Source organism: Notothenia coriiceps, unplaced genomic scaffold (genome assembly GCF_000735185.1).
Source record: "Notothenia coriiceps isolate Sejong01 unplaced genomic scaffold, NC01 NC01_scaffold00025094, whole genome shotgun sequence".
NCBI lineage: Eukaryota > Metazoa > Chordata > Actinopteri > Perciformes > Nototheniidae > Notothenia > Notothenia coriiceps.
Window position 1 is genome coordinate 232,162 of NW_011357795.1, and position 12,895 is coordinate 245,056.

General features: G+C 42.3%; 1 protein-coding gene across 1 annotated transcript in view; it reads left to right on the top strand.

Moving 5' to 3' along the window:
* Window positions 1-6,966: 6,966 nt before the first annotated feature.
* Window positions 6,967-12,895, top strand: part of kank1a (KN motif and ankyrin repeat domains 1a) — a 22,780-nt gene continuing 16,851 nt past the window's right edge. Inside the window, exons 1-2 of the mRNA XM_010783356.1 lie at window positions 6,967-9,618; window positions 11,498-11,635. Coding sequence (XP_010781658.1) covers window positions 7,425-9,618; window positions 11,498-11,635 — 2,332 coding nt within the window. The 5' untranslated portion in view covers window positions 6,967-7,424. The remainder of the gene's footprint in view (window positions 9,619-11,497; window positions 11,636-12,895) is intronic.

The window sequence follows — 12,895 nt, forward strand, 5'->3', positions numbered from 1 at the left end:
GAAACCTGTTACTATATAATAACTTTTGTCGATGGTCTTTACATTATGGACCTTTAACGGCAAATTGATGAAAATTATCGGAGAAAGCGATTTAACTAATAGTTGAAATTTATGGAAAAAATCGGGGCGGCCTGTGAACCTAGTCTTCCCCAGCCGTTGGGGACCGTGCGCATCGGTACCCGACGTGGCATTGGTCGCCGTGTGATCCTTAATCACCCGTTTATAATTTAACATAAACCTAGGACTTGCTCTGGCGGCGGTACTCGCGCTAGAGGGGCAATGGACGTCTTCCTCTCGGAGACGTGCGTTGCCTACAGTGTGCCTGAATGTAATCATTGCGTAGGTGTGTAGTGTGATTCTGTGTAGTTTATTTATGGCATCCCGTTGGATTTGACGTCATCTGAACAGGACATCGCACGCTCACTGCTTGATAGCGCGCGAAGCTCCGTTTACGCCGGTTGTTAAACATCGTTATGGGGAAATGCAAGTTTGCGTCCAAATGGTTGGAAGATAAGGAGGAAGGACATTCAATAAAGAATAGTAAAGTGTGTCGCCAATGTAACCGGTTAAAACTCAAAGTGGCGATGAGGTCTTAAAATGTATGGAAAGGGTCTTAAAAAAGGTCTTGAAAGTTATTACATTTGACTTCAGGGTTCCTGCATATACCCTGTTATCTGACAGTGGACAAATTGATTTGCTCCTCTGGAATTTACTTTCTCATCGCTTCATGTTTCTGAAACACAGAGGTGTTCATGAGGATTTCCACACTTCAGTGTGAAGCTGTCACACACACACACACACACACACACACACACACACACACACACACACACACACACACACACACACACACACCTCGCATTCCTGTCGAGACTAACAGGAGAGAGTGAAGCTTCTTATTTCCCAAATCCCTTCAGGAATGCTCAGCATGCAGAGGACAGATGCTTTCAGGAAAATCTGCCACCTCCACGTAAACATGACTTTGAGATATGATCCTCTTTTTTTTTTTTTTACCATGCAGAATATTCAAGAAAGATGTTAAATTGACTTCAAAGGCTAGGTTACCACTATCCACCTTTTTATTGATCAATTGTAACTTTAAGTATGTTAAAAATGCTGAGGAATGCTACACTACCACTGATAGCCCCCCACCCCCCGCTGCAAAAAGTAAAAATATCTTCTCTGTAGTGTTGGCTGTTAACATGCCAACGTGGTCGCCTGCTCCCAGAAAGAATTTGAAGAAAACGGTGAAACTCAACCTGTTGTTGTAGAGATGCTCCTGCTGTAGCAGATTAGGGGATCTTGTAGTCGCTGTGATATCTTGAGAAAACTGACATTGTTTTCTCTGCAGCCAGAATATGACTTTATTAACTCTCTTTAAGGGACACTTGTTGAATCACTGATTAAACACATGCAGTTTACCCTTTATTCTACTCTGCATGTAAAACATGTATATATATTGTCTTCTGTTCCTCTGGGGGTGCTTTAGGAAGCTGTTCTATCAGCCTCAGCTACATACTTTAGTGGGGAGTGGAAGCATTGCAACCTACATGTTTGTTCTTATTATCTACTTCTAACTGTGAAGAAGTGCACAACACACAATACAATAGCCATTAGTTTTAAGCCAGTTTGCTTTGCATTTAGGCTCTCTCAGATGACTGAATGCTGTCCTCAGAACTATTTAGCTGATAATTGGTGTAAAATATTATTGATCATTACACAAATATGCCTCATACTGACCATTTTTAAGACAATTACAGAATGATGATGAACTGAAGAGTTATTTTTTTGTCCACTGCCAAAAAAACAAACATCTTCCCTCATGCAGGGTAGTCGTTGTTCAGAGCAGAGATTACAGCCTAGGCCTGAAAGGAATGCAAGCAGTCTGCTTAGGACAGAGCGCAGCGGTCTGAGTTTTTCTGACGGGTCGACCCCCGACTGCTTATTCAAACCCACTGAAGTGGTTTTGTTTCCTCAGAGGGGACAGTTACCCAGCTGCTACTTGAAACCCCCATGGTACTGTTTTCTTGCTGTGCCCCATCAGTCACTTTCCTATTATGTGTTTGTATAAGTGCTGCTTGCTTATAATAATTAGTGCCAAAGGGGCACAGCACTGTCTTTGTAAACTAAACCGAATAATGGTTTGTTTTATTCACTAGACTGACTATTGTTGGCTTAACACAGCAGTGTTTGCTGAATACATGTTTAACTGGTTTGTTTACATGTGACTGTAACTTAGTGTGCACTAATGACTTCATTGTCAGCCTTCTGTAGCCAGTAGGGAACAGTATATTATTTTAGCATGAGCAGGTGATGTACGGCCAACAATAGTGCACTTAATCTAGTTTAGTCTGAAGAACAACATGGGTTAGCCTTATTTATATATGTGAGACTTCCAGTTAGCGTATTTTATAAAAACTGAATGAATCCTCCAAGTCTCTCTAAAGCTCAGTAATTACCCCAAAACTAAGTGTACATTTAACATGTTGTAGTTTTTATCTTTTGTTCAATAAAATGTTCGATTAGAGTAAGTAAAACATTTAATTGTTGGGCAATTTGCTACAACAGCCATTTTTAGCTGGTCAGTCCAACACTCTGGTTTATGACCAAACACCTTCAGAACTAATGACTTCAGCAAGGGCTTATGTTGGCATGCTAACACAGTTTCAGTATACCTGCTACAACCTGCAGATGTTTAGCATTGCCATTGTAATAGCTTTAACATGATGTCAGCATTTTGCCTCGAATGCGCCAACTTGTTGACTTTTAGTCCTGTAAAAATAATGTTTAGCGAAAAACAAATGCCTGTTTTGATGCATTGAAAAATGAAAATGTGGTCAAACATGATTTATTTTCTATTTTTCTGCACCTCCAGTCTATTGTTAGGGGGTTGTTTGAATGTAATGTGTTTTTTAGATGGGAAGAGTGTTCCACTATTTAGGCAGAAGCATTTATGGAAGTTATGGCAGGTGATAACATTATTAACTGGTTTGATGTAAAATATATAATGTGGAACTCCTAGAGGGTCATATTCTCAGGTTTTCGTTGCTTTATATTATTTCAGATCCGTTCACTTGAAAGAACCCAGTCTGCAAACCCAGTCTCTTGATTATTTTGCTTGACCATCTATGAAGGAAGAGTTGGGCAAAGTTTTCCAAACTGCCTCGATGTTTGCAGAGGAGGGCCAAACATTTCCTTCCTGCTGCATCATCATGTACGGAGTTAAGTTGTTGAATTTGGCAGCAGAGTCTTGCACGGCCCTGTGACTTTCTAGAAAAAGTAATATATCACAGCCAGCGCCTCTGCTCTGCTCCGTTTGGAAAGGGCAGGAATGTGCAGCTTTAACGCACGTATCGTCCTTTTTGTTTTGTTTCCCGTTTTTTCTTTTTTATATTTACTAGCGGATGTGTCTCGCTGTTCCTGCTGCACTATGAGGCGTTGATGAAACTTTGGGTCTACTTTTTCTTGAGTATTTAGGCGTATAGAGCTCGCAGGCAGAGCCAGGAAATACCAGGCTGGTTGTATGAGAAAAATTGTGTGTGTGCAGCCACCAGAGTCCCCTCCACCCAGGCATTGCATAATGCTTTGCGCTCACTCACTTTATTGCAGTGGGTGTGTGAGTACCACACTGTATTCATTATTCCACTCTGCAGCTGTGTGTATGAGCGCCACTCTGTTTAACTTTAGTCTCCATCTGATGAGTTTTTGCCATTTGAGGCCATATCTTGATGAAATCTGTTCTTAAGGGCAGTTTACTGTTGTCACAATAAGTTTTGTGTCAAAAGGAAGAACGAAATCGACCGATAAATCGGCTAAATATTGAAGCATCAATTCCACCATTGTTCTTCCAACAGATATTTCCTCATTTGGTGTTTTGATTCTAGTCTGTCTCCCTTAAGTCATGATTTGTGTACTCTATTCAGTGACCTGCATGAATGCTTGTATTGGACTCTCTCCAAAAACTCTTATCATGCAGACAAGTAGAATAACTAGAGAAGGTAACAAGCAGTTAAATGTGAATATAATGGCACAGTTTTGCCTATATAATAAGCATGTTTTGTATTTTAGGAGGATGTAAAGTCCGAAGATGCAGCATGGTTTTTAGTATCTAAACCAAAAGAAAGATACAGATTTCTATGCACCGGTTTGGTAACAAGAACTTGCAGACACATTTAGAATAGTATTTTCAATTGCGCTGTCTCTGGGCACACTGCGGATGTTATAAGGCTTTCGTTAGATCTAAATGTAGCTTTTTACAAGTGCAAAATAAGCCCAAGCCCTGGTTTTATATTTTTCCTCATATTTTAACAACAATGCCCAAAGAAAGTTGGCTTTCATTGCAGTGTTTGAGAGCAAACACGGGGAGAGAGTTCATGCTCTTAAATGTATTGAAAAGAGAGTTTTAGAAAGGTTTGAGAGTATTTTCATGTACCGTACAGAATTTCATGAGAAGCAACAAATGCTTAAAGGGAATTTACGATCACTTATCTGGTGAATGTGTGTCAAAATGTAGTGTGAATAATGAGACTGTGCTTTGTTTCGGATATCATATTTTAAATGACTTTTTAGTCCACACATGGTTTCTGTTGAGAAATCCTCTGTAGAAGACATGCAAGAAGTAGCTGCTGAAAACATGCGTGTGAACTTCAACAGCCACATTTTCTTTGACGATCACCTGAGAGCTTTGAGGAATAAATGTACCTCTAACGTCAAATAATGAGGCTGAAATAATTTAATATCCCAGCTGAGATAAGTAAAGCAGTGTTGGTAAGCTGTGTGTGAAGTTGTTGACTTGTATAATATGTACTTCACTAATTTAAAAAGTATCTTCCCCAGCTTGTTTGTTAAGAAAACCGGCATAAAAACCAACTAACCAGCTTAGCAACTTACTCTTTATTGATCAGTCTGTCAATACATCGATTATCCATGGGCAAAATAGCCCCCTAGGTGTGGCAAAAAAGAATGTGGTTAAAAATGTAATCGGATCTTTTATGTAGTAAAAAATACACAATGATGTCCTGCATTCAAAGTCTTTACTCAGTAAACATATACTATTGGCATCAAAAAACACTTTAAGTACACAAAACACACTAATTATGTAGAAAAGCTGTTTCAGAATCATATATATTGAATTACTGTGGAAACATTTGCTGATGAACCTTGGGAAATGATTTAAAGATATCACATTTTATTTTCCACAAAAATAGTAACCGTTTTTGAATGGAGGAAAGTCAAGTGTGCCGCTTGGCACTGCTGCCTGTCTTACTGCTGTGTAATCCCTGGGCAATGGACAATGTAACAGCTGCTGATACCAGGAGCAGACTCCAGGGCTCTCATCCCCTCACTAAAGCTGACCCTTTCAGTTGTCCCGTGTTGATGAGGTCATCGCTCAGCTGTTCGGGGTCTTGTTGGTACCAGAGGGCCGCCTGTCACTCCTGTAACATGGCCGGTGGGCGCTCAGCAACTCGTGCCGGGGGGTTGAGGGACCACCAGACAGCACAAGCCTGTGACTGTGCTGCCTCATATAGCATTTATACCTGACAAAAAAGCAGGAAGTGTATTTCAGATCAGTCTAGAAGTAAACAATCCTGGCGCTTTGCCCCAAGGAGTACACTTAAGCTTCCTGAATGTTTATAAAAATAAAGACAAACCTTGGGTGTGCTCTGCATATAAACCAGAGTATAGAAGTTTGACATGTACAGTAGCTGAGCTATTTGTCTTTACAACAGGCTGTTATTGTCATGAGTTCACCTCCCCTCCAACTGAATAACAGCACTCTTACTTGGATAGGGAAGTGCTGGGCTCAGAGCTTTACAGGATTGGAGGAGGCAGCTGTCCAATAGTGCGGCAGAGCAGAGCTGTGCCTTAGTTTACACCAATAGTGGAACATTTTTCTCCCCCTTTACGGAGAGAGCATTGAAAGAGTGCACAGAGTGAGAAGAAACAGCAGTTCTGTTAAATCTTGTCCAGAGAGGAGGAGTGAAGAAGGAAAAGTAAAAAAACAGAGTTCTGCTTGTCTGAGGTGAGTGCAGTTTGAACAAGGCATTGGGGTTTTAGCAGCAGGCTTAAGGCTTGTAATTAACTATCTCTGTTTTAGTTGAATGCAACTGATTGACAAGGACAAGAAGTAGCCTACTGGAGAGAAAGAGCCGGGCTGTTTATTTCCAGCCTGTGTTTGCTTTAGTCAGTGAGAGTTCCAGGCATACCAAGAACAAGACGCTGCATTTAGCCAGTCCAGTGTGAATGTAGTGGAGTCTGTTAATGGCCTGGAAAGCTGACAGGCACTTTAGACTTTATCTGATGGTGGAGTTTGGACTTTAAGCTGCTTTGTCAGATCTGTACAAATGTATGAACTAAAGAAATCAATTGTAATTTATTTTTACTTCTGTCTTGAAACTGTGTGCTAAACATTTGAAAGTTTAAAGTTATATAGTTAATATGTGTCTGTAAAAGCTGTAATGTTGACACCGTTGGATGGATTTTGGAACCCAAAGTATTGACATTGTCTGTTCAGCTGACCCCTTTGGCTCTTCTCTTATATAAGCTTTGTAAACAACACTCAAGATGTTGTAAGCTTTCTACAAACCTCATCAGACTAAATAAAAAAGGAAAACCAACATTTGTTTGAGTTTTTTTTAAGTTTACTACTCTACTTGGTGTTTGCTTCACATAGCATCTCGCATAGTTTTGGGCTGACTTAAAGCACCCCCTTGCCAAAATGATTATCACTCATGCTTATAAAGCAGGGATGTGAATAACTTCAGACGTGTTTGTGCTTGCACTGTGAAATTATGGCAATTGTTAGTGGCCGAGGAAACGCTTTGCCTGACACACAAGTTGTTTCAGTGCAAACACTGCATCCTTTGGAAATTCTTGTGATGGTTTCTTTTTTTAAAGATAGATGTTTTTGTTTTCCAAAAATCTGAACAATCTACTAATTTTTTGGCCTTTTGCTCTCTGTTTCAGAAAGAGGACAAAGATGCCCAAGCACAGAGACCGAGAAGGACTCTGTGGCCCCCTACTATGTTGAAACTCCCTATGGTTATCAGCTAGACCTTGACTTCCTCAAATATGTCGATGACATTGAGAGGGGCAACACCATTAGGAAGCTGAGTATCCAGAGGAAGCCGAAAGTGGCCAAACCCTTGGCGGTGCCTCGGGGCAGCACTTGTGGGGGCAGCACCCAGGCTGAATGGACCTCCACGGACTCCCTTTCCTCGTCCAACAGCGACGGCAAGCAGTCCCCAGTCTTCTTCAACTCCAGGCCCCAGGTCACTGCACCGCTCACCCCAACCTTCTCCAGAGCAACTTGTGAAGTCCCCCTGCAGCAATCTTATTTGGGCATCATAGATCAGAAGCTGTTACTGCCACCTCCTTCGCCAAGGTTTGCCCCTCGTCACAACCCCCAGGTGGAAAAAACCCTCATGGAGACGCGATTTCGTCTTGAGCAGGAGCGTCTGCTCATGCAGCCGCACAGCGATCCTCCGATGCCACGCCGCCGTCTCGCCAGCTTCGGTGGCATGGGATCCAACAGCTCGCTTTCCTCTTACTCAGGCTCCATTGCCACAAGCCAAATCTCTCCCAGCACCCATCATCCTCTCCCCATCAACGGAAACTTCCCCAATGGAGATTATAATAACTACTACACGCAATCCATGGGCAGCTCCATTCGCCACAGCCCCATGAGCTCCGGCATGGCCACGCCTGTGACAAACGTCAGCCCATTACACCTACAACAAATCCGGGAGCAGATGGTTGTGGCCTTAAAGAAGCTAAAGGAGCTAGAGGAGCAGGTTAAAACCATTCCTATCTTACAGGTTAAGATAGCTGTTCTCCAGGAAGAGAAAAGACAATTGGCTGCTCAGTCTAAAAATCCAGGTCCTGGTGGCTTTCGCAAGCGCTCCTACAGTGTAGGCAGCGCTGACCAAATGGAGAACCCGGGACTCATCCAAAAGGAAACTGAGTTGCACATCATGGAGCCTGAAGCCCAGGAACAAAGCGCTCAGCGGCTGGAGGAGTTCAGACGTCTGGCTTCTGAGGTCCAAGCTCTGGAGAAGACAACCTTGGACAATAATGTAACTGAAATTCAGCCTCATAAGCTCAAGCAAAGCAAGGCCCAGCAGAAGTCCATTGGCATAGTTACTGATGAAAATATGAACAACCTTCCTCTCAGTCGGAGGACAAATGCACATTGTTTCCAGGATGTCGGAGTATCAACGGAGCCGCAGGAAATGCGCAGTACTGCTGTTGGCGTGAACGAGGCCATGCTGGGCATGACCAGTGAAGCTGAAAGGGAGATTGAGCTGCAGCAGCAGACCATCGAATCGCTGAAGGAGAAGATCTACCGCCTGGAGGTGCAGCTGAAAGAAAGTACTCACCAAATAGAAATGGGGAAGCTTAAACTGGAGCTCCAAGCAGCCGGTGGGTCCAACAAGAAGAAAGCGGACAAAGGTTCGATGGCCAAGCCAGAGATGTACAACGCTTGTGTGGAGGCCAAAGTCCAGATGCGCAGCCAGGGAGTGGGTGACCATCTGGAGCTCAGTAATGCAAACACAGCTAGAACTCTACAAACCCACACTATAGGAGTGTCCTGTCAACTCAGTGTGCAGAGTGTTGCCACAGGCCCAGAGATCCCCATGGAACGGTGGGTGGTGCGTGAGAGTGTGGAGGTAAAAGACCAATGTGTAGGGAGACGGGTGGAGACCTGCCACCAGCAAGTTGGCGTGGAGATGAATGTTTGCGAGGTGGCTGTTAACACGGAGGAATCAGTAGATAGCTTGGCTCTCTGTAAACCCATGACGGAGTTGAGCAAAGAGTCGAGGTCCGTCGGCTGTGGGGATTGTTCAGTAGATGTGATAGTTAGTCCCATTAAGACGCTGGTGTCGCAAGGAACAGACCCAGATTACTTGCTCAAAGTGGACTCTGGTGTCATGGCCGCTCCTGAGTCAGCAACTCAGCAGACCAATACTGAGACGGAAGTAGTTTGCAAATCCACCAATACAAAGACAGCTGTCCTGACCGACTCTTTCACTGATATGGGGTTGATCACCTGTGACAAAAACACCAACACGACTGTGTATGAGACGAGGACAGTTGCTGCCGGGGAGGGACTAATCAAAGATGTTCACTCAGTGGTAAAGATGCGCTCAGTTGCTGTTGGAACCACCACGGACGAGGAGTCATTTGTTGGCAGATCGAGCTCTACTAAAACCAAAGAATTTGGGGTTGGACCAGTTAGCATCCATGAAAACTTCTTGGTTGGATTAAAAACGAGGAACATTGCATGCGGCCCATCCCAGGGAGCTGAATGTGTCACGAGCAGCAGCAAAGAGACTGCAGAGGTGGAGACTGAGGCTGCACCACCGCGAGCTCAGGCCCAGGGGGGCTCCGGACTGGACCATTACATCGAGAGGGTTCAGCATCTGTTACAGGAGCAACAGATGCTGCTGGCGGAGAACTACAGCGAGCTTGCTGACGCTTTTGGTCAGCCCCAATCCCAGTTTGGATCCATCAACAGTCAGCTGGTCAGCACGCTCTCGTCCATCAACGTGGTGATGAAGCATGGAAGCGCAGAGGACATCCTCAAGCAGCAGTCGGACTCTGTGAACTCGAATGAAGGTGAGTGGTTAACTGCATTGGGCTCAGAGGATGCTAATGGCTCCAAATACTCAAATGTGTTGCATAAACATAAATAGTTATTGTGATAATTGGGTGGAATACAGATGGATACTAGATCAAACTAGTTACATAGGTTTGTCACTTTGATTACAATTAAGCACGTTTAGGTTATACGTGTATAGTAAGCTTAGAAACTAAAATGTTGTTTGGTAGCATTCTTCACAAATCCATTTTGTCTTTATGTGCACTGTTTTTTCGGGAAAGAGCGATTACTCCTGAGTAAAATATCTCTATTACACTTAAGTACCACTTAAGGGTTTTAAATATAGAAGCACTTAAAGTTGCCTGTGGAGTTTTCTTGTAAAGAAACTAAAGTTACAACGTTTTTAATCATTTATATACACTTTTGTTTACATTAAACTAGCCCGCAGTGTTCTTCTTCTCCATTTATTGTTGCATTTCTTGGCTAATGACGCCCTTATTAAAAAGGGAGCCTTTTTTAACAGAAATCCAAAACGTGGCTGAATCTAGCGCCAATAGAAATATATAAGGCAGTCAAATAATGAAATATTTTCTGGTCTTTATTAAAGCAAATAAAATCAGAATCAATAGAAAACTAAAATGGAATAAAATACTTCCAATAATGTAATAAGAATACAATTTCCGATTTTGCCTTAAAACTTACAGTATGTTTTGCTCTAATTTCATGTATGAAATAAATGCATGTATTGCAAGGCTGTGGTAGGAAAATAAGCATAAGTCTAGATAATGTACTGACAAAGTAGGATGTAGTTCAGCACAGTCTCCGCTGTAGAGGCTCTAGTCTGGAGTGGAAGAGGTTTGTGGAGCATTCATACACCGTCTACAGAGAACTCTGATTGCATTGGACAGGCTAAGTTATCTCTGACCCTGAAATATGCGGCGGGGGATTTGGACGTGACCCAACAATGAGCTCATTTCTTTTTGGGAACCAGTCAACGTGCCTCCAACCGGCCTCTTGTTGTTTTTGCAGGCCGCTCCGCCCTCACTAACACCTCACTGTTGTTGCTGATTCATGGCTCCTTCTGAGTTACATAACATGCATTCATGCTGGTGGGCACAGGAACGCGGGGTGATTGTCTTGTGTTGTATGAGGGCTGTTTTGGAATGTAGGATGACTAAACAGACATGGTTTCTGGTCACGTAAATTATTTTGGTTAATTGTTTTCAGTGCTGCACTTAAATTAAATGGGAACCATTTTTAAAAATGGAATGTACAGTAAGGACATCTTTTCAAGTAAGATTTGAGGTACTTCAGATATGTATTTCTATATTTCAACCTAAATATTATACTCTACTAGACTTCAGAAACAAGTTATTCCTCAATATATGTCTGAAAGCTTTAGGTAGTTTTCTAATAAAAAAATGTTTGTACCGTTCCTGTTCAGAGAATAAACCTTGTAACTTCACATTTGTTGTTGTTGAATGTTTGTGATAAGCTAAAAGACAAAGTGTTAAACTCTCCAACTTGTTATGCATAATTAACTATTTAAAAGCCGGAAAATTACACAACTACAAATCAGAAGATAGAGCTCCCACAGGACAGCGACAAAGTTACAGATATAAAATGATAGTAGTAAATGATCTACTTAACAAATTATGAAGGAGTTAGCTCAACCTAAAACATAGCAGTAAGTTGCGATAAACAGATTAATTCTCTGAAGTATGGATTATTTTTGTAAAGTAAAACAAGTTTTACTTTTTACTTACTTTTTACAAAATGTCCATATTTCAGGAAAAACTGTTGCAGTGTTAAGAAACTTTTTTTTAATCACCTTACATTTTCTGTGCTGTCCTTTGTATTTGGAAACTGACTGGTCTACCGCTCCTCCTTCTTCAGAGAGCAGTCAGCAGCTCCAGTCACACATGGAGAAGACTCCATCGGACCTGACTCCTGCAGACACACCTGCACAGCAGCAGATCAGTGCAGCGGAGCAGAAGAGCCGTATGGACCTCCAGATGTCTACAGCGCTACATGGTACGCTTGTTTGGAAACTTTTCCTGACTAATTTTTGTGATCAAACTGCTCATTGTTTAATGTTTGCAGCCAGTGTGCTGCTGTGCTGAGCCAACAAATGAAAAGTAGGGATGAAGGCTTTTATTATGGTTTGTGAATCGGATGTTCATGCACAAAGGCTGTTTCTTAAATGGGTTAGGGTTAGGGCAATTTGTAAAGCTGTGGTTAGCTTGCTTAAAAAGCATTTCTTCTTTGGGGAAGTGAAAATATCATATATCACATTTTAACAAACTACAAACTACTACCGCGGATTGGGCAGAGAAGGAGTCAGAGAAAGTTGCTCCCCCATGTATGGGCTCAGAACAGTCTCATAATACACACACACAGAAGGATTCACACTGTATTTCATGATCCGCAAAATGATTCACACTTGTATTTCCGGATCCACACTTGTGTTTTTCAATGCACACACAAATGTGTTCCGTTTCATATACATGTAAATAAAATCCAAATACTGAAAAAGGTTTTACATATGTATTTTTGATCCACACATATTTGTTTTCCGTTTAAAACCTCTGAACCTGCAAACACAAACCGCTTTCTGTGCACGGATCGCTGTGCATTCGTGTGTGGGTTTTTTGAGACTCCCCAGCCGATTCGTAATTGTAATTTTTTCTATCTATAGCCAATCAGATGTCTCCTCAATTCTAAGCCAATCACATGAGCGCGCCCCCACGAGGGTAGATTAGTTACTTCTTGCGTTGAAGTTAAATCCTTTTCGCTTAATGTAGGCTTGCGAAGTCCCGAAGCTGACAGGTCATGCCTGTAGGTCGCTAATCTCAGGACACCTCCACTCTCAGTACATTGCCCACTTTCCAAAGAACAAGGAAACTGCACGCAAATACAAGCCCTTGAATANTTCCGAACAGGAAATGCACGCAAATACAAGCCTTTGTATTATTAAGGTACAGCGCCACTTTCAGAACCATTGATGAAGGCTTGTGTGTACACAAAAACGGCAGGCAAAACCGTTTTAAATGTGTGTTTCCTGTATCGCGAATACAGCTGCTTTATTTATGTCTGTATGAAGTTGTTGTGAGTGTGGAGGGAGCAGCTACAGGTTAGCTTAGCCCAGTGGTTCTCAAACTTTTTCTGTCATTCCCCACTTTGAACAGGCGGGCCTTTTCAAGCCCCACTTGTTCCTCATCGCTCCAATAAAATGGTAAAATTGTCAAATGTATCGTTCTATAACGGGGGTCTCCAACCTTTTTTAGGGTGAGA